This window comes from Medicago sativa, chromosome 7 (assembly GCF_051527215.1).
Source record: "Medicago sativa cultivar Bolivia chromosome 7, Bolivia_mono, whole genome shotgun sequence".
NCBI classification, from domain to species: Eukaryota; Viridiplantae; Streptophyta; class Magnoliopsida; order Fabales; family Fabaceae; genus Medicago; species Medicago sativa.
The window spans coordinates 60,545,712-60,567,573 of record NC_140755.1 but is presented as its reverse complement, the minus strand read 5'-3'; the positions used below and the strand labels follow the sequence as shown (position 1 = coordinate 60,567,573).

General features: G+C 36.1%; 4 protein-coding genes and 1 non-coding gene across 5 annotated transcripts; all 5 read right to left on the bottom strand.

Annotated features, from left to right (window-relative positions):
* Positions 1-8,359: 8,359 nt before the first annotated feature.
* On the bottom strand, positions 8,360-10,957 carry LOC146907337 (uncharacterized). The gene is made up of 6 exons (XM_085729080.1): positions 10,771-10,957; positions 10,517-10,626; positions 10,385-10,393; positions 10,070-10,269; positions 9,511-9,754; positions 8,360-9,202 (listed from the first exon to the last, which is right to left on the bottom strand). The coding sequence occupies exons 1-6, from the start codon at positions 10,955-10,957 to the stop codon at positions 8,360-8,362; spliced, it is 1,593 nt and encodes a 530-aa protein (XP_085585206.1).
* Positions 10,958-11,050: 93 nt separating this feature from the next.
* On the bottom strand, positions 11,051-11,674 carry LOC146907336 (uncharacterized). The gene has a single exon (XM_085729079.1). The coding sequence runs from the start codon at positions 11,672-11,674 to the stop codon at positions 11,051-11,053; it is 624 nt and encodes a 207-aa protein (XP_085585205.1).
* Positions 11,675-13,934: 2,260 nt separating this feature from the next.
* Positions 13,935-15,569, bottom strand: LOC146907335 (uncharacterized). The gene is made up of 3 exons (XM_085729077.1): positions 15,279-15,569; positions 14,889-15,161; positions 13,935-14,636 (listed from the first exon to the last, which is right to left on the bottom strand). The coding sequence occupies exons 1-3, from the start codon at positions 15,567-15,569 to the stop codon at positions 13,935-13,937; spliced, it is 1,266 nt and encodes a 421-aa protein (XP_085585203.1).
* A 774-nt stretch (positions 15,570-16,343) lies between these two features.
* Positions 16,344-16,416, bottom strand: TRNAK-CUU (transfer RNA lysine (anticodon CUU)). The gene has a single exon. It is a non-coding gene; the product is annotated as a tRNA-Lys (tRNA).
* Positions 16,417-19,633: 3,217 nt separating this feature from the next.
* On the bottom strand, positions 19,634-21,234 carry LOC146907333 (RING-H2 finger protein ATL33-like). Its single transcript, XM_085726423.1, has one exon. The coding sequence runs from the start codon at positions 20,604-20,606 to the stop codon at positions 19,914-19,916; it is 693 nt and encodes a 230-aa protein (XP_085582549.1). The 5' UTR covers positions 20,607-21,234; the 3' UTR covers positions 19,634-19,913.
* Between the last annotated feature and the right edge of the window lie 628 nt (positions 21,235-21,862).

Here is a 21,862-nt window from a genome sequence, read left to right as displayed (position 1 = left end):
ATGCGCCCCAAGCATCTCAAATGCAAGGGGCGTAGGCGTAACTTTATTCGTTTTTGTGGGTTTAGCCCGCATTTTTAACCCAAACCCAGTTAGAAATCTCCACTATAAATAATAGCATTCCTCATTCAGAATTTCTCGTTCAAAACTGTGGTAGTTCAAGAGGAAGGCAACTTTGGAGCTTCGGGAGAATTTCTATCTTTTCCTTAATTTTCTAGGGTATATTTTTATCTTTAGTAATTTATTTTTAGTTACCATCTATAACTAAATCTTTTTAGGTTAGAGTTCTAAGATGAACCTCTGTTTATTTTTGTTGGATATTTATTTAATATAATGTCGTTTATTTTATTTCTTTTTTGTTCGCAATTAAGTTCCTGATTTAGTGATTTATTTCAAAGGAGCGTAACCCTAGATTAGGTACTTAGGTTGTGACAGGGCCTAACATTGTTATTACTATCTTGTTGCTTATATCTTGATATTTATAACATTATGCTAGTAACTATCTGTCTAGGAAGTAAGTGATTATTAACTAGCGAAAGATACCGAAAGAGAGTTGACCCTAGTAGTAAGTACTTAGGAGGTGACTTTACTAAGACTGAGTAATAACTCTGCTGAACCTAGGATGTAACTGGTTAGTAATTAGGGAAACAAGCGTCTCCGGTGAATAAACCTTTATCAAACCATTCTCTTGAAACCCTTAGTAAGGTAGACGTAGATTAGGGATGCCTATTTGTAGAACTACTAAGAGCGTATAAAGGGTGTGCTATGAGTGTCCTAAGATTCTTAGATGGGCCAACCTAATGGAACCTTGGCCTTCATTGCCTTGGGAAAAACTGGAATGCCAATTTAAGTTTATATTTCAATTACCTTTGAATTAACAAGACCCTGCACGTAAGGATCACCGTGCGATCAGCAGGTGCAGTTAGCCATCGAAGGGATAGACCTAGATGAACCGAGATAGTATAGACCCCGCACGTAAAGATCACCGTGTGATCACCAGGTGCAGCTTGACAACCGACTAGGTTAGAACGTCCTAACTACTTTATCACTTGTATAGTCTACCTAAGATAAATAAACGCGACATTACTGTTAGTTAATATACAACAATATAAACAGGGGGGATTCGAAGAATTCTAACCGCTGCTTAATTTTCTACAACCAAAACAGGTAAACTTGCTCTGTTGCAAATAGATAAAAATCGCAAGCTTTCTAACCCTTAAATTTTATATCGTCAACTTACAAAAATAAGTAACGCAAGTTGTTTAGACGAAACGAAAATACCTATAGATACGATACTCTACCTATCACTTTATTACTTGGCAAAGGATTTTGTACACTTGTTGTAATATCCCGCTCGTCGGTATAGGAATTATATCAGTCGAAGGTGCGCCAGAGAGCAATGTTCATGAGACTCACTACGGTGAGGAATGTTTTACGATGCAGTGCCAGTTAAACACGAGTTAATCATCAGTGTCAATGTAAACACGATTAAGAAGAAGGGCATTTTAGTATTTTCACACAATGAGTATATAAGCATGTTTGGTCAAGAATTATTAATTTGGCATGGTTCCTTCTCTCTCTAAACTTCACAAGAATGGAAATTCTCTCCTCCTTCTCTCTAGAACCGCCCTTATCCTTCTCTCTTCAATCAATTAATTCCAAGTGCATGTATTTAGGATTAAGCAAGAATCATGGTAGTTTCATGAACAAGAAACAATTAGAGGAATGGGTTGAAGCTTGGTTTGGTTTGGTGAGCTAAGAATCATGGATGCATCAAGGATTTCAAGAGCTAGGGTTTTGGATTGGAGAAGGGATAGATGTTGAAGCTTGAGGAATGCAGTAAATCAACATGTGAGTTCTCTAGATTAGAACCTACCATGCGTTTGTGTGAACTTGTGTGAGTTTGTATGATATGATAATTGTATGAATTAGGTTACTAATTGCCCCTTTGTTCGTTAATCTGTTGAATCTGTGTAATTGTTGCCATGCATATGTTCCATACTGTTTTTCATGAATTCTGGGTGTATAGTGAACATTAGGGACTTGATTTTGAGGTTTTTGGATCAAAAGTTCGATTTCTGCAGGTCTGGACTGCTGAATGTTCGCTTAATCGAACGGATGTTTGCTTATGCGAAGGAATGGCAGAACCAAACCAGAGCTGTTCGCTCAGAGCTCGCTTAGGGTTCGGTTAAGCGAACTGGGTCAGCACAACACATGTTGACCCTGTTCTGAAGCCCATAAATGGCCGTCCGAGGCCGGTTTCTTGCAGTTCTTTTCTGACGTTTAAACCCCTCAATATTGAGAGTCTAATGTGCATTAATACTTAGAGTTTTACCAATAGAAATGCATGGGAATTATTAACAAGTTCAACGGTGAATGGCATACGAGTGAAACATGAATTATGCGGGTAGCAATTAAGTCTAAGAATGGGAGAAATCCTAGAGCCTCGACTTAGGTAGTCGAGAATTAGTATGTTATCATGTAGCCTAAGCACATTAGGTATAAGTTATGTATGATCAAGTTTATGCACGAAATGATTCATCGCTAGACGAGTAGGTTACGAACTCGTGGTGATCATCCAAGTAAGTTAATTATATGTTTTCATGTATGAACAAGACTATAAGCAAGATGTAAGTGTCATGTCTCTTGCTATCCACCCCAGGGGGATACAAGAGGTTCACACCAGGGAGACGGGACACGACACTGAGGGAGTCCGATGTACCTTAGCTAGGTTTTCATCAGTCATGTATGCGATTGTACTCGGGGTTACTCCACCCGATACACTCCGTAAAATGAACCAAGATAATTATGTTTGTTCAACGCTAACCTCTAACTTAATATGAATTAATCATTCATTAAAATTATGATACGACAAGTCATGACAAGAATATGTACTAGCTCATGCAATAGAACAAGTTATGAAGATAAATTTTCGACGGTCTTAGTAACTCCCCGATCGTCCAGTTAGGAACATGTCTTGAATGGCTTATGTTTTGGCTTTGATGCATTTAGCGTATCTTGGTATAGCGGTTTTAGGTTCCCTTAACCGCCATGACACGAATATGTATATCAAGACATGTAAGACAAGTTAATAAGAACCTACGACGGATCTAGTATGCACGACCGTCTAGGTAAGCATGACCCACACTCGTATAATCAACCGACAGGTTGTATTGTAGACACGTGGTGACCCTAGGTTTCCCCCGAGGTTACCTATAGCCTAGGATTAGGTAGAACTCACTGAGACATTCTGTCTCATCGCAATCCTTATTTGTTTCAGATCAACAGATTGGTTTAGCAGGATTTAGCAAGCTTGCAGCTGGATGGATAATCAGCAAGTGTTCGTTCGTACCCGCTGCAGGATGTTATGAACTTTAAGGATGTATTCTCTATGTTTTGGTCGAGTAGTAATGTATTGTAGATTATACGAACGTGATTTGTTGTATATATATTATTCATTCGAAGACTTATTGTTGTAAATTTTAATGTATCCTGTATCAAGTTAATGCACATGCTAAACTTTCTAGATACGTTTAGTATGGGCGTTACACTTGTTATATCCAACCATGAAGTTTTTGGCACCACTACTGGGGAATGTTGATATTTTCGACTAAGCAATTCAAATTACTTATTCGTTATATTTGAAAAAAAAGGGTATAATAAGCATAATAATTATAACCATAATTATTATTATTTACAGTTACTTCTAGAAGAGTGTTATTTGGGTATTTTTGTTTGTGATTGTTTTAGGGAACGAATAATGGATCATTCTTCAACAAACCAGTTCAATCATTACAACAAAATTTACCCCATCAGGTATCATATGTTTGATTCTGACTTATAGGATGATGAGCAAGCTAGATATGAATTGATGGCAAAAGTGATAGCAATAATGCATGCTGAAGTCACTCAACAAATTGAGGTGTTCGGAACACCATTAAGGGAGGAATTTAGAGACACATAAAGGAACTCGAGAATGTGGCCGACGAGGTTTGTGAAACTCGCGTCTACTTGAAAGAATACCTTGAAAGGCTACAAAGTAACAAGTTACAAAGTATCGAATCAAGTGAATTTCAAGAAGAAGAGTTAACAACATCTCAAACCGCACACGCAGTCCCTCTCCCTCCTATTCATATTTCTAGTTTACCAACTGATGACACCATCTCTTGGACAATAGGACAGGAAGAGGATAAAAATGAAAATACCCCAAACAAATCCTTCCTTGAAACTATAGTACAAGAGAATGTTGGATACATTCGCACTAAAGTCAAGAAAGGAGAACAATGTGACCACTTGTCAGAAACTCATCTTAAGAAGGAAGTGCTAGGAGTGCCACCGACACTTCAAGACCAGTTCAAAGAGAAGCATGATACCACAATGTTTGAGCCTCTTGATGAAAAAGATTCCATTTTAAGAATAAGTAGACGGCAAATTCTTGATGAAAGTGAGAACCCTTTCAAGCTACCTGATTCCATAAAGCTGTCATATCCCCATAATTTGAAGAGAAAAGACCTTGCTACATTTACTGGAAGTTGTAAGGCAATATTTCAAGGAGGATTACCACTAAAGAAGAAGGACCCTGGAAGTTTCAATTCTATCGGGAAGTTGTCCATAAAAGAAGCTCAGTGTAGCATAGGTAAAGACATAAACTCGATTCCAACATGGCTGATAGGAAAGCTCAAAACTATTATGGTACAACTATCAACCGTCAATCTAACATTTGCAGAAGGATCAATCAAAAATTCAGAAGAAGTGGTGAACGACGTTGTGGTGCAAGAAGAAAAACCTTCATCAAACTTTGTGATTTCATAGACTCAAAACAAGACTCACTTGCTGCAAGAGTCTCAATGTCACTTGCAGAGGACGAGCACATATTCTAGTAAAGCAAAGACTGGAGCACGAGAACACTTAATTCTCCTTGCAAAATTCATGGAGTTCCTTTCGAACAAGAGAAAGAAAAAGGATGATGTGTTCTTCCTTTCATTTAAGCCACCCTAACAGGATCGAGACGTCGACCTAATAGACGTTAAATGAAGCGGTGCATGGGAGGCAACCCATGGGAACCGTCGAGACTTATACGTTAAATAAGCGTTGAATGGGGTAACCCATTATTTTTATTTCCTGCATTTTTTATATTTTTTGCTAAGCTGAGATGAATTGACTAATCAATTTCTTTTTCTGTTGCTTTTCTTTCAAGTATTATCTAATAAATTTTTATTTCTTTTGCATTACATTTACAACCTTTCCTTTTATGCTTAAATTTGTTTTAGTCTTAGGTATTCATTTCAAAGCATTTAAGGCAGAGGCTAGTTTATCCATACAATCAAGAACACAATTTCCTTCTTCCACCAAAGGATGTAAGTTTATGGGGCTTTCTAGTAAAGGTACTTATAAGATCACTAACTCTTTTCTGAATAGCATAACCGGTTAGATTCAGAGCCAAATATTTCCATATCCATTCTAGGTTGTTAGATACTTAAATATTTTCGATATATATTATGAATGTTCCATATGAATGCTATTTTTGCTTGAATTTGCGGTCATTCTTTACGGACGATCGGTTAGGTTATTATACACACGAGGCAATTTTCTTTGCTACCTTGAGCCTTTCAAGCCACCCTTTATATATTCTTATTATCCTTTGTGAAACCACTTTGAGCCCTCATAGGAAAATTTTCTTTCTTTATTAGTGACGAATCGTGGCACAGTCCTACACTTACATGAACCCTGTTTGATTTCACTTGGAGTTAGATAGGTATTATTATGATTGCACATTTTTGAAACTATGTTTGGGGTTGCTCTTTGGAATTAGCAACATTTTAAGTTTGGGGTGGGGTAACAGTAGAACACATTTGTCAGAAAAAAATCAGAAAAAATGAAAAAATGTAGATGACCATGGATTTACACAAAAAAAAAATAGAAAAAAAGAACGAAAAAAAAAACAAGAGCTAAAAAATAGTCTCTTAAAAAAAAGTATCTTTCTGTCAAAAATAAAAAGAAAAATAGTTCTACTATTTTACCCATCTTGTTTGAATCAAGGAAGGAAGGATGGCAGTGCAGTACCCTAGGTTAGTGAACTAACTCCAAGTTCTTTTGTTAGCATATTTTCCCAAATTTATCCACCCTTAACATAAGCCAAGTTATAACCCTCAAAGTGCTCTATGTGTGTAAATAATCTGATTTTGATTGTCTGTTTAGAATTGTCTCAAATTTATAGCATGGTACATTAATGTGACGACTGGAGTGGGCAAATGGCGTGACCAGCCCTACTGGCTTTAGGAGATACATACATGTATCATGGAAAAGAGTATGGCTATGAACAGATGTTACTTTTACCAAGCCACAGGGCCGGCCCTAGGCATAGGCCGGAGGTGAGACGGACTAGGGCCCATGCCGGTTGGGGGCCCAAAATATTTTTTGAGATGGGGGTGTATATATAAATTTTTGAATTTTTAGGGGTATGTATAGCAGATTTGACCGAAAGGCCCGAAACATTGGACATAATGATGGATTGGGCCGAGGCCTGTTACTGTTTTTATCCCTTTTGACACAATTTACTATATATACCCTCTTATTACACAATTATTTCTATATACACCATCCCTTAAAAAAATTGGTTGTTCTTAATAATGTGCCAAAAAATTTATTATAAAAGAAATTGGTGATACTTTTTAGGCTCTTTGTTCCTAATAATGTGCCTCACTAATTTTAAAAACATTGGTGATATTTATTATCCATGAAATTGAGATGAATTTATAACAAAACAAATTATATTTTAGTTGAAGAGAGGTCTACTAGAGAAATTAATCTTAATATTGTCTTTTAAAAGTTCCAAAAAAATAAATTATATCATTATAGTAATGTCAACTTTCTTGAATTGATTGAATGAATTGCAAAATTGAATTTAATTATGTATTGATATACTTTTTCTATTTTGGTGTTATTATTCTTAGGTGTTAGAATTTAAGTCACTATTTTTCAGGTGCTAAAATTTCAGTCTAACTCGCAGATGTTATTTATTTATTTATTTTTACAAAAAATCACATATGTTATTGTTCTCTACTTCTATAATATTTTATTTTGTTTTGGTGTCTATGGAGTATTTGATTTTTACAAAAACTCGCAGGAGTATTTTATTTTGTTCTTCTATATATATATATATATATATATATATATATATATATATATATATATATATATATATATATATATATATATATAATTATAATTAGCTCCATCTATGTTGGTCAAATCTTATATTTTATAAATGTTTGTTAAATCTACATTGGTATACATATGGTACAACAATAATTTTTTTTTTAGTTTATTGGAACTTGAATCGTTTTAGATTATATAATCTAAAAATACCAAAACATGATTTGGAATATCTAATATGAATGAGTGTAAAACTGGAATTTTAAAAGACACGCGAGAAAGACAGAAGGTGGGATGGCAAAAACCAAGAACAACAACATCCTAATCATATGGAGCATCCTACGGAGGATCACCCTTATGAAATGAAAGACTCATTGAAATAAGACCAAGTCATTTTCTTTTACAAAAAGAAAAAGACATATTAATTTTATTAATGTTGGTTCGGTAGTATATAATCTAACTTTCGTTTATCATGGATTTAATCTATTCCTCTAAAAAAAGATTTGCACTTAGTTTTTATTGATTTGGAGAAGACGTATGATAAAATGTTTAGAGAGATATTGTGGAAAGCCCTAGAGAAGAAAAATGTTTTGATTGTTTTAAAGATATTAAAAATATGTATCAAGGAGCTTCGGCTAGTGTGAGAACACATGATGAGGTTACCGATAATTTTTCCATAACAATAGGATTGCTTCAAGGTCAACCCTAAGTGCATATATTTTAATTTAGTTTTGGATGTATTTACGGAACACATCCAAGAGTTAGCATCGAGATGGATGCTTTTTGAATATGATGTAGTCCTGCTTGGAGAGTCAAGGAATGAGTTGAACGAGAGGTTGGAGACAAGCCTTAGAAGCATATAACTTCCACCTGAGTAGAATAATTACAGAGTATATAGAATGTAATTTCAGCAAAAGACGAAGTAGTTATACCTTTAAGGTGAAAGTTGGAGATCACATGATACCTCAATTTACACAGTTTAAATATCTTGGATTCTTTTCTTTTTTTTTTTTGCTAAGCAAGGAGAGAGGACAAACATCAGGAGGCATCACCGACATCTCAACTAGGTTGGCACCCCGGGATACCTCCATCCTATGCCGCCAATCTCTGAAATTTTATTAAAGAAAGGAAAAAATATATCAAGGGGGGGGGGGGGGGGGGACTAGGCCAAGACCCTCCTAGAAAAGAAATAGCTGCCTGCAACTAGCTAAGGTAACCTATAGTTGGGCAAACCAACTCTATCACGATAGAAATCAAGATGTAACTCCGTCGGGAGCGTATCCAACCAAACTGAACCCAAAATAATATGTCCCATATTCGCTAACCTGTCAGCACAACAATTATCTTCGCGAAAGATATGGGATGAGATGATCTGAATACCAAGGCTACGAGCATTATACCATCTGTTTCGAAGAAGAAAAGGAACTAAAGAGGGATTCGAAAAAGATAATAAAGCACTAGTTGAATCACTTTCCATCCAAACATTACGCCAACCATGTTGAGCCGCATGCTCCATAGCTAGAATGAATGCCAAAACCTCCGAATGGAACACGGAGGTAGCACCAATGTTACAGACAAAAGCACCAAGAAAAGAGCCACGGGAGTCCCGGAAGAGACCCCCACAGGCCGCATGACCATCAAGCACGGAACCATCAGTGTTAACCTTCAACCAAGGAGAAGTGGGAGCCTTCCATAATACAGGAACGATGTCTTTCACGGTACGGTAGTGAGCAGGAACCGCGAAAGAATCAAGAAAATCAAAATCAGAGTACAAACAATTCCCCACTGAAGCTTTACCTAACATGGCGACCAAGGAATGGATTTTCACCTTTACGGCTTTGACATTAGCTGCCGTCGAAGAAAATCTGATAGAATTACGAGAGAGCCAAATTAAATGAAACTTATGAATGACTGCTGCAAGATAAATGTCTGCAACCTGGGAAGAACACCACATGGGAATACAAGACAAGAGGGAAAGCTCTGAAGCACAATGAATCACGCAGTTAAGCTTTCCACCAAGCCAAGCCCAAAGATCCATTGCAAAAGGGCACTGAAGAAATAAATGATCGGAAGTTTCATCCATAGCCAAGCAAAAGCAACAGGCCGAGACCAAATACAACCCCGAGTACGAAGGTTCTCATCAGTAGGCATCTTTCTATGCATCCAACGGCAAAAGGTAAATGAATGAGATGGAGGTATGCACCCCTTCCAAATTATGTTCGCCCAAGGCATATGAGGAGCTGGCGGCTTAAGAAATGCAACCACATTCTTGGTAGATAAAGTATCGTCTGTAGAGTGAGACCAAACAAGAGTGTCCGGAAGAGGAACACACGGGATTAAGGGCAGTCTGTCAGTCACCTCATTCACCCTAAGAGTCGGGGGCAGATTCCAGCCACCATCAATAATAATTTCCGACACCTTTCCATTGAAACCAACATGAAAATATGGATCAATACCAAATAAATCAACAATAGGAGTACCCAACCATTTATCATTCCAAATAGAAATTTTTTCACCGGTTCCCAGAATCCACTGAGAATTAGAGATGACCGTCCCAATATGAATTTTGATCCCAGACCAAACAGAAGATTTAAAGTGATGACTAACAGGTTTACCATTCGAAAAAAATTGATGCCTGAGGAGGGCTGCTCATTGCGAATCTATAGCTAGAAGATTCCAAGCTAGCTTCAAAATAAGAAAATCATTAATCAAGCGGGTTGGCTTTAAATGAAATTTTTTAACCAAGTATCCAACATCCAGTCCCCTCTCCGCACACGGACGACTGAGACAATTCCAAGAAACCGTGCAAACTTTTCTAGTAAGAACATCTCCGCTCCAAATGAAATTTTTTAACCAAGTATCCAACATCCAGAGCAGTCGTCTCGGCCACAAATAAACATGGAAAGAGTAAACTAACATTCCGTGAATAATATATTTAACAAGCTGAACACGGCCCATGATTGAGAGAAGAGAACCCTTCCAAGTTGCAAGCTTCGGTTTAATCCTGTCTGTGATCATTTGAAAGTCAGCAACCTTCGGCTTTCCTTGAAAAATAGGGCACCCTAGATAGATAAATGGAACGGTTCCCACAGTAAAACCCAACAGAGCAGCAATCATCTGGACAGTAGTAGCAGTCATAGCACATGCGTAAAAGCGACTCTTGGCATTATTAATGTTTGTCCGGAAACCTCTGAATATCTCTTAAAAGTATTTAGAAGTCCTCGGATATTACGCTTTGTTCCTGTACAAAAAATCATAACATCGTCAGCGTAAAAAATGTGAGTTGGAAAAGAAATCCCACGGCAATAAGTCATAGGTGTAATTTGGCCATCAGCAGCCCCCTGGATAAAGCTCGACTGAGCACCTCCTTCGCAAGACAGAAAAGAAGAGGAGACAATGGATCCCCGTGCCTAACACCACGAGTACAAGAGAAAAAACCCACAGCCTTGCCATTCACCAGCACAGAGAGCCGAGCTGATTGCAAAAGCAACAATATCCAGGTCATAAACATTTCATCAAACCCAAACCATCTAAGGATCGCAAGCAAAAAATTCCAGTCCAATGTGTCGAAAGCCTTAGCAATATCAACCGTCAGAGCTATATTACCACCGTACTAACGCTTATCTAGTAAATTAATAGCTTCAGATGCCAGAATCACGCATTTAGAAATTTTACGATCACAGATGAACCCACGTTGCTCAATAGATATAATCCTCATTGTAATAATAGCCAACCTGTCTGCAAGGATTTTAGTGATAATTTTGAACAGAAAATTAGCAAGAGCAATAGGGCGGTAGTCCCCCATTACTCATGGACCATGCACCTTCGGAATGAGCACAATGAGATTATGATTAACATTATTAGCAAGCACACTAGAAGTAAAAAACTCTTGAACCGATTAAACCACATCAGCACCCACTATGTCCCAATAAGTTTGGTAGAAGTGACCACCATACCCATCAGGCCCCGGGGCTCCATCCCCATTAAGAGCAAACACCGCATCCTTGATCTCTTCGCGTTGAGGAATCTGAAGCAGCATGCCATTCTCATCAACAGACACCAAAGAAGGAATAGTTTCCGAAATCAAGTCATTTTGTATACAATTATTAGCAACAGTAAAAATGGATTGAAAATAATTTATTATGTGTCCCTCAATGTCAGAAGGTTCAGTAATAACAAGTTCACCATCTTGCAAGAAAGTAATAGAATTTGTTGCATCTCGGATTTCTGCTACTCGATGGAAATAAGATGTGTTTCTATCACCATGAATAAACCTCTGGTCTCTAGCTTTCTCTTTCCAAATATCCTCTTGATGATTCATTGCCTTGGTTAGGAGAAGTTGAGCCTCAAGCTCCTGAACATAGTATTCATCAGAAAAACCATCAGAATCAATAATTTGTTGAATACGGTTAAATTCATCCATCGCCAACCGGACCTGCCTCTCAACTTCCCCAAAAACCATCTGATTCCACTGCTTAAAAGCTTGTTTCACGTGCTGAAGCTTTTCCTGAAGCCGAGCCATGCCATGCCCTTTAAATTTTTTTTCAATTTTCCATTACAAGCCTTCGACAGTCTTCATGTGAGGTCCAGGTTTTAAAAAAATTGAAGGTGCTCCCACGATTCAAATTAGAGAAATCAACCGATAAGAGAAGCGGATGATGATCTGATTGATGCTTCGCAAGAGCTGAACAAGAGGTGTTACGCCAAAAATTAATCCACTCCTCATTACAAATAGCCCTATCAAGACGGAGAGCTACATTTTTTGAGCCAAACCTGCCATTAGTCCAAGTGTAAAAAGCACCCAAAGTAGGAAGATGGTGTAACAAATTTGTTGGAACAAAATGTGTTTAACAATGAACCTTAAAGAGTTTTGATGATAACAAGGTATTAAAAATTGTAAATTGGACTAGCTAATATTTGTTCAAGTGTACAGGACCACAGTTAAAAAGTTACATCATTAATTGGTTCTGAATGAGCAAATAAAGAGCAAAAGAAAATGAAGCTTAGACGCTTCTGAAGGCAATACGCTCCTAAAGACGGAAAACGCTCCTGAAGTAAAGCCGCTCCTGAAGTTAGTAAAGTGCTTCTGAAGAATAGTGCTCCTGAAGAATAGTGCTCCTGAAGACAAGAGGTCCAGAAGCCACATCATGAGAAGCTGTATCAATTAGAAGCTGCATCATCAAAAGCTGCATCATCAGACGCTGCCTCATCAGAAGTCATTTCACCAGAAGCTGAAGATCAACTGGATTTACAAAAGATTCAAGGATTGAAGAATCATCACTGCAAAAGCTGTCTATTGGATTCGAAAACACAACAAAAGATTAGTGGAATTTTGCAACGGTCATTTCAAAGGTGTTTGAAGGCTTGTGCTTGCAATTTGGACGAAAGCGTTGACATTGTACTTTGTACGAACTGTACAACCACCTTCTCCACTACTCTGTTTTGTGTCCACGCTACAAGACAAGAAAACAGCTCCAGAATACGGCTTCGCCTGCATAGATGTTCCTTTGGATAAGGAATGGATTTCAAATTGGTTTTTCATAGGACAACAACCAAATCAGGCAAAAGATTATTGGTGAAAGATCAAGTTTCAACAACGACTCTTTGATGTGCTGGCAATTTCACAATGTCTCTTTCACACCTCTATATAAAGGAGTGAAGACTTAGAGAATATGCAATGCAAGAACACTAATGTTGAACGAAAGACTCACAACATTTTTACAAGTGCCAAACCTCTGCTGAAATTGTTCTGCATTCACTTAGAATTTATGTGTCTCAAAGTCATATCTTAGAAATTCTTAAGTCATTGAGTCTGTATCTGATTTGTATTGTGAGCACCTCTGATTGTATATCAAGTGTTCAACCTTAAACAATTTTCTGTGTAATTTTATTTAGTTAGAAGTCTCTTGCAGTTGTGCTTGAGCAGGGAAGTCTCTTGATTGTGTTCTTGAGCAAAGGAAGTCTCTTGCTTGTGTGCTTGAGCAAAGGAAGTCTCTTGCTTGTGTGCTTGAGCAATTGTAATCAGATATTACTCTTAGTGAAATCTCCTTGGAAGTGCAAGGGGGGCTGGACTACTTCCGGATTGTGGAAGGAACCAGTATAATTGCTTTGTGTCGTTCTTCTTCTCTCTCTCTGTTTTATTCCGCTGCATTTAGATTCTGATAACCACTTCAGAAGCTGTTTCACTTAGCTTCTGACCAGTGTGTTCAGTTTTTAGGAGAAACGAAGAATTTTCCAAAACACAATTCAACCCCCCTTCTTGTGTTTTTTCTCACCTTCAAAATTTGCATTAGACCAATTCAAAAAATCCAAACACGATAAAGGTGGAGGAGTCATATGACCACGCTTCTCATGAGCACCCAAAACCGCATTAAAATCACCAATAAATAACCAAGGACGGTGAAAACACCCTTGCAGATGAGTTAAGTCAGCCCAAAGAGTACGACGCTTCAAATAATAAGTGCTAGCATACATCACAGCAATATAGACAGTTGACTGATGACAAGAAATTTCTAAAGCTATGCATTGATCAGACACAAATAAAATAGTTGAGGAAACATCATTGCCCCAAAGAACCCATAAATTTGGCAGCATATTTTCTCTAACATTCAGGCAATATTTCGAAATTCCATTGCTATTCCAGTACCAAGAAGGAACATGATCAAAAGAAATCTTCGGTTCCACAATAAAAATAATTAATGGTTTATGAGACAGGTAAAAATTCCTCAAGGCAATTTTAGATTCAAAATTACCTATACCTCTGATGTTCCAATAGAGGACATTCATTGAGAAGGAGGATGTGTACCCTTTGCACAGGTGTTGTACGAAGCCTTTCCTAAAACTTGCTTTTTTAATGCTTGCTGCTGCTTTTTGGATAACACTTGTGTGAAGCCTTCTTCTGCCATCCGTTGATCATACTCACAAATACGAGCCCATAAATCCAAGTCATGTTGTACATTTTTCGTGACCTGAATTTCCTGGGGCTGAATAGAAACAGCATGCGCAGGTGTGGCATTAACCTCATGAATTTCTTCACGTGAATTCTCTGTTGGCACAATCGGTCTGGATATTTGTGCTGAATGTTCCAAAGCCATAACATCAAAAGATGAATGTTGTTGTAATGCGACACTTGCATTATTTTGTTGTGATTCAACTTCTGTTGTGATTTCCTCAACATTTTCATAAGTGAAGGTTATGGCCTCAGGCTCTTTGTGCATCTGTAAATCAGTTTGCATTTCAACTTGAGAGACCGGAATGGAAACATCCTCGACCTCTTCCTCCTGTCTGGCTGTGGCTTCCATCTCTACTTGTAATGGAACAACATCTGCTTGCTGCGTTGTGCGATCAGTTTGTGTTTCGACTTGAGGAACCATAATGGAAACATCCTCAACCTCTTTCTGTTGTATGGCTGAGGTTTCCAATTCTATTGGTAGTGGAATAGCATCCGCTTGGGGCGTTGTACGATCAGATTCAATGTTATTGATCTACAGTGCTTGAAAAGCTTGTGACGAGCCAATACCGTCAGGGTTGTCCTTGGACTGCCATTTTTGCGTCTGTTGCTTTTGTGATATTATACTCTCCTTCTGTTTATCAGTCACGTGGGTATCCTTAGCCGGTTGCAGCCACCGACAATTAGTGATGTGGTGCCCAATATTTCGGCAGTGGGTGCAAAACGAAGGCAATCGCTCATAAGTAATTTCAATGACAAACGAGTAGCCTTCCCTCTCAATCAATACCTCATTGAAGACATGTTTTGACAGGTCCATATCCACCAAAATGCACGCATAATGTCCGAAGACGCGATTTTGAGTGGAGGAATCAACAAGCAGTGGTGTTCCAACGGCACTTGCAATTTCCTTTAAGGTACGTTCCATCCAATATTCCTGGGGCAACTCGTGTAATCTAATCCATACTTGAGCATGAGTTTGGCGTTGTGTGCGTGCACTAAAATCCTTTGACCATTCAAAAAGCCGAAGCAAACCTGGTTTAAGATTCAAGGTTCCCTTGGCCTAAACTGATTGCAAATCATCATATGAAGAGAAAGAAAATTCAAAATAGCCTCTGCCAAGAGGTTTCATCTTCCATGGACCAATATTCGACCAGAGTTGTTGAAGCTTTGTCAGAACTTCCCTCGAACCATAGGGTTCGTCGCCCTTGCTCAGAATGAGTCTGCCACGGAGATGACGTTTGCATCCCTCAACTCCCCTTGTGCATGTTTTCTGAGAAATCTGAATGGAAAGAGTTTCGCCACGAATAACCGGAGTCGGTAGTGGTTCAGAATTGTCTGTAACAGTCGCAGAAACAAGAGCTTGCGCAAAGGATTTTGATTTTTGTGGTGGATTCTGGTGCGATGAAACAATTGCAAAGGAGGAAGGCTTCCCCGTAGAAGCCAATTCAGTTTGCCAATCGAAAGCCATGGCTGGGCTCACGGCGGTGATCAGAAGCAAACCCTAGCATAGCGTTTTTTTCATGTTGCTGAAATCTTGGATTCATAGTACAAAATGACGAAGAAATAATAACATATGTAAATCATCATATTCAAGTTGAGTGGTTGAAATCGAGAAGAGTCTCAGATGTTTAATTTAATACAAAAATATAAATCAAGTTGAAGGAAAAATTCTATCAAATAGTTGTCAAACTATGATGTTGTATGGAACATAGTGTTTGACGGTTAAGAACCAACACGAGAATAAAGTAAGCGTAGTGGATATGATGATGTTGCATTAGATGTGTGGTAAGACTATGATGTTGCATTCAGGTAACACATATAATAGAAAAGATGACATAAAATAAGTTTTAAGTGGTTTGAGCATGTAGAGAGAAGACATGTAGATTCTATAGTAAGAAGAGTCGATCATATAATTGCAGACCTAGAAAAACTATAAGAGAAACTATTAAAAAATATTTAGAGATTAATAAGTTGGATCCAAATATGATTTATGATAGAACATTATGACGTAATTTGATCTCTGTAACCGTTCTCATTTAGTGAGATAAAATTTGATTATTGTTGTTTATTGAATTTATACTATATATAAAGAAAGTATACCGTTTTGGGCTGACTTTTTCTCATTGCCATAATAAATTGAACTCATCGGTTATTGTACATGATAAGCGTATGAAATGGGAAGAGAAAAAAAAAGTATAACGCCCATCGTGGGGCTCGAACCCACGACCAAAAAGAAGTATAACGCCCACCGTGGGGCTCGAACCCACGACCACAAGGTTAAGAGCCTTGCGCTCTACCAACTGAGCTAGACGGGCAATTTGTTAGATGAGCTAATTTTATAACTTTTTGGTGTGTTTAGTTCAGTATCTTATCTAGTTAACCAGCAAAGATAACATCATAATTGCAAACTTTTCTGCAAGTGTTCAATAAGTTTTTTTTATAGATAAATGACATGAAAAAATCATTGAAATTTATCTTAAAAAAAAAAAAAAAAAATCATTGAAATTTAAACACCTAACTAGAGGGCTTACGGTTTTGGACATAACATCCGAACTACCAATTTTATTATTTTTGTTCAATTGAGTTAGAATTTATGGAGTGTTCAATGAGTTTTAACTTTTAAATAGTTTAACGCTTTCGATAAGGTAAATTATACAATCCTCAGTAAATTTTTGTACTCGATAACAATATTTAAAATGTTAAAAATTCCTTTTTTTTTTTTAAATATAACAAAAAAATACCTATATACAAACTGAACGTGCCTAATATATGCACAATATCATTAGATTACAATTTTCAAGTGCTCATTGTTTCTGATAAAAAGAAGTGATCATTGCTTCAATCACACATTCCATGAATGAAAATTACCAGTAAAGGAATTAAAGACTAAATAAGGTTGACTCTTTATTTGAATGTCTATATTTCATTGAGAGTATGTCTGATTCAATACCAATTTCCCATGCATCTCAATGCTCCAATTTCACCCTATTTTTATATGTTTTCGTCGCTAAAATAATCTTATTACACACAATCTACTGGTTAGTAGATAATAAATGTGAACATCTCTCACGATCCCATCTTAATATTATGGCTAAAGTGCAACTTTGGCCCCCTATCTTTCAAAAAGTTGCGATTTTGGCCCCCTAAGTTTGAAAACTACAATTTTGGTCCCCTATGTTTTAGCCCATTTGCATATTTGGTCCTTTTGGTCAATTTTGACCAAGTCAACGCATACGTGGCATGCCATGTGTGTAATTAATTAATTAAAAAAATAAAAAATCGAAAAAATCAATTTTTAAATTAAATAAATGAAAAAAATAATAAAAAATTCTGGAAAAATGAAAAATAATAAAAAATTCTGGAAAAATGAAAAATAGTAAAATATTTTGAAAAAATGAAAAATAATGAAAAAATAAAAAAATTTAAAAAACGAAAAAATATTACAAAAAAATGAAATAAATTCTTGAAAAATAAAAATATTAATAAAAATGATTAAAAAAACGAAAAAAATTTCACAAAAATTCATGGACAATTCCAAGAATCACTTATTCGAAAAAGTAATGTCATGGAAACATTCATTTCCCTAAAGAAGAAATATGTACCAAATTTGTGGCCAAGTTGTATTCTCGTCGGTGTTTTTGTGTATACTTTTTTCATTTCCTAGCGCCTTTAGAATGTCAAATTTTCAACATTCGAAAATTCTGGAAAAAATTTGAAAAAAAATTTTCGAAAAAAATAATGTCAAATTTTCCAGATTTTTTTAAAAAAATTCCGTATTTTTTTTCGAATTTTTTAAAAAATCTGGAAAATTTGACATTATTTTTTTCGAATTTTTTCTTTATTTTTTAATTTTTTATTATTATTTTTTTCATTTATTTAATTTAAAAATTGATTTTTTGGATTTTTTTTCCATTTATTTAATTTAAAATCTGGAAAATTTTTAAATTTTTTCATTATTTTTCATTTTTCCAGAATTTTTTAATATTTTTTTATTATTTTCATTTTTCCACAATTTTTTAATATTTTTTTCATTTATTTAATTTAAAAATTGATTTTTTGATTTTTTTATTTTTTTAATTAATTAATTACACACGTGGCATGCCACGTATGCGTTGACTTGGTCAAAATTGATCAAAAGGACCAAATATGCAAAGGGGATAAAACATAGGGGACCAAAATTGTAGTTTTCAAACTTGGGGGGCCAAAATCGCAACTTTTTGAAAGATAGGGGACCAAAGTTGCACTTTAGCCTAATATTATTTCATTATTTGTTTTAAAAGTCTTGCCAACCAATGCCCTCATAACATTGATTATAGAATCTACAAATAGAAATTTTAACATGGAAATATAAAATGTTACTTTTAATCAAATAATGATTACACACATTTTACACCAAAATTTACTTTTTTCAAATGCTTAACTAATATTCTTGTGGCACTGGTTAGGATTCTCCATGTTTTAAAAGCGTAACACTTCCACTAGACCCAACTTATGTTGGCCATGAAATTCCCTACTATTAAGCACACAAACATGAAAATTATTTCTATAAGAGCCTGTTTGGTTTGGCTTTTAAGAAGCAATTCTAGCCAAAAAGCAATTAAAAGCAGTTCTAGCCAAAAAACAACATGTTTGGTTTGGCTTTTCAGAGAAGCAATTCTAGCCAAAAAGCAATTATAAGCAATTTTCCATGAAGCTACAAATCCTAACTTCTAGCTTTTCTAGAATCAATTATAAACAGTAAATTGTATATTTTATTATTACAACCTATTATTTTTCCTTTATTGCCTTTTATCAATTCTCCTTTAGCTATGTCTATTTTAGTAATTATACATTCAAAAACAATTTTGATCAAAATCATCCAAACAACATTCAGTTTGTTTAATCAATTCTACATAATTGTATCCAAACATAAATCAATTCTCTCAGAATCAATTCTGTCAGAATCAATTCTATCAGAATCAATTCTCTCAGAATCAATTATATTCAAAGCTGAACCAAACGGGCACTAAATAAAAGAAGGGAAATTAGTCACTTTAGTCCCTGAATGGGGAACGATTCGTCAATTTAGTCCCTGAATGCAGATAATATGCAAAACAGTCCCTGCATGGTCAATTTCAGGGACTAAAGTGACTAACGAAGTCTACATTCAGGGACTAAATTGACTAACGGAGTCTGCATTCAGGGACTAAATTGACTAACAAAGTCTACATTCAGGGACTATTTTGCAATTTATCTGCATTCAGGGACTAAATTGACGAATCGTTCCCCATTCAGGGACTAAAGTGACTAATTCCCCATAAAAGAATCTTCTACAGCCTAGCAGCAAATGGCCAACATTTGTTCCTTAATTATTTTTAGTGTAGTGTAATTCTCCTTTTTCATTCTTTAAGTCTCGTTTATTAGATTAATCTAACGATGGAAGTTTACATGACCATGAACGAAGTTACATGATTAAAAACAATCCAATGATTCATTTGGTTTACATTTATGAAAATGTTTCGCATCACAAGGAAAAATTGGGCGGAAAAATTGGGCAACAAAAAAAGATGTATTTAGCCTAAAATTTGATCAAAATACATCAACAGTTCCTAATTGATCAAAAACATCAACATTTCCTAATATATAAGACCACAAACGAGTAATTTGTAAAAATCTATTTTTTTTTTTTTCTTTTCTAAATAACCTACTCAACATTACCTTATACATGAAATAAAACGTATTTAAAATTTTTGATATTTTTATGATACGATAATAACAACTAATAAAACTCACATTTTATCATAACAAAAAATCAGAAACAAAATTTAGAAAATCAAACCAAAGAAGATGCATCAGGTAGACCTTGTTGAAGATCACTGTCTCTATTTGAGCCGGAGCTTTTAACCGTCGCATCGGCCGCGACCGGTGTAACGGTTTTGCGACAAATCGGACAATTGTTGTGATCATTGAGCCACAGATCAATACAAGAAGTATGAAAAGAATGCTTACAAACACTCAGCTGCCGAATTTCTTCACCGTCGGCGAACACCGACAAGCACACCGGACACTCTCCGCCGATCTTCGCCGCGTGTTTTTCCTTCTTGTACACTTCACCGGTAGGAACAGTTTCCACGTCATGGCGAGAGTGTTCTGATGGGAGTGATATCTCGCCGGAGAGTTCGTCGGTGGAGGATCTCCGGCGACGGGATGATGATGAGCATCCGTATGCGAAGATGAAGGTGTAGATCAAAGCGGGAATGGAGACGATCGCGATAATAGCGAGGAGAAACTCGAGAGGAGATAAATCGAAGGAGCTGGACCCGCCGGAGAATTGTGGTGGTGGAGGTGGTGCTGGGAGGACTGTGATTTGGAAAACTGAGCTGGGTGCACCGGCGAATGGTCTGAACGGTGGAGGTGGTGGTGCCGGAAGTACAACGATTTGGCCGGTGGATTGTGGCGGAGGAGATAAGGGAAACGGTGGCGGTAACGGTGGCGGAGTTGAGATAATAGAAGGTGAGTGTTGCATCGTAGCAAAATAGAGAGAATGATTAATATTTATTTATTAATAATAGTAGCAATAGTAATGTTACATGTGATGAGTAAGGTTTTGTTACATTTTTTTGAGTATTTAATTTATTTGTTTATATGAAAATAATAAAGTGGTTGAAATTGGTTGTTAGGAGTAGAGTGAAAGGGACTAGGTTTGGAGTGTGGAATTTTGATGTGAATTTCTTTGTAGCAATAATTGAATTTTGGGTAAAGTTTGTGTGTGATTTAATGATGAAAAAGATTGGGAATGGAGAAAATTTTGATGGAATGATGTCAAGACAAAGGACTAACATGTGGACCCTTTTGGCACACTATCTAGTTTCTTTCTTGTTGCTTTCTCTAGCCTTCGTACCTTTCATTGTATATTGGCTTAAATATGTTTTTCGTCCCTGCAAATAGGGGTCGCTTAAAATTTCGTCCCTGCAATCGCTAATCCTTTTTTTTTGCCCCTGCAAAGTTTAATCAGTTAAAAATTCGTCCCTTGACCAAGTTAATGACTGCCACGTCATCAAATTAACAAAATGGCATGGGAATTGACGAAAATACCCCTGGCTTATTTTTTTTTGTTTTTTTTTTTCCTTCAAAAAAAAAAATTCAGTTTTTTCCCGAATTTTTTTTACGATTTTTTCCCGAAAATTTTTCAGTTTTAATTTTAACAGTTTTTTTCCGAATTTTTTTTTGACTTTTAAATATTTTTTCAGATTTTTTTAATTTAAAAAAGAATTTTAAAAATTTTGAAAAAAAAAATTTTTTTGAAGGAAAAAAAAATTAGCCCAGGGGTATTTTCGTCAATTCCCATGCCATTATGGTAATTTTGATGACGTGGCAGTCATTAACTTGGTCAAAGGACGAATTTTTAACTGATTAGACTTTGCAGGGGCAAAAAAAAAGGATTAGTGATTGCAGGGACGAAATTTTAAGCGACCCCTATTTGCAGGGACGAAAAACATATTTAAGCCTTGTATATTTTATACTACTGTTGCTAATACAAAAAAGGTTGGTGTCATGAAGTTAATTTTTTGAGATTTTTTTAATCTTAACCCTATAATTACATTATTTTAAGGTCATGCTAGCTAAGCAATTAAAAATAGAAAGACAAAGTTAGTATTAAATATAACATTTTTTTTTTCAAGTTTTAAAAAGTAAAATACACAATTTTTAAGATAAACATTTCTTTTTATAATGTCTTAACCAGTGCTCTCGAGGCACTAGTTAGCATTTTCCTAATTTTAA

Bases quoted from the DNA above. Each gene is read 5' to 3' on its own strand.
- LOC146907337 (XM_085729080.1), bottom strand. From the start codon at position 10,957: ATGGGGGACTACCGCCCTATTGCTCTTGCTAATTTTCTGTTCAAAATT. The intron at 10,627-10,770 runs GTTAGTACGGTG...TTTTGCAATCAG, and splicing joins TATTAATTTACTAGATAAGC to CTCGGCTCTCTGTGCTGGTG. The intron at 9,755-10,069 runs GTTAGTTTACTC...TAAACCTGTTAG, and splicing joins AAATATATTATTCACGGAAT to TCATCACTTTAAATCTTCTG.
- LOC146907336 (XM_085729079.1), bottom strand. From the start codon at position 11,674: ATGGCTCGGCTTCAGGAAAAGCTTCAGCACGTGAAACAAGCTTTTAAG.
- LOC146907335 (XM_085729077.1), bottom strand. From the start codon at position 15,569: ATGGCTTTCGATTGGCAAACTGAATTGGCTTCTACGGGGAAGCCTTCC. The intron at 15,162-15,278 runs GTTCTGACAAAG...CAATCAGTTTAG, and splicing joins AACCCTATGGTTCGAGGGAA to GCCAAGGGAACCTTGAATCT. The intron at 14,637-14,888 runs GTATTGATTGAG...CAAGCACTGTAG, and splicing joins CAAAACATGTCTTCAATGAG to ATCAATAACATTGAATCTGA.
- LOC146907333 (XM_085726423.1), bottom strand. From the start codon at position 20,606: ATGCAACACTCACCTTCTATTATCTCAACTCCGCCACCGTTACCGCCA.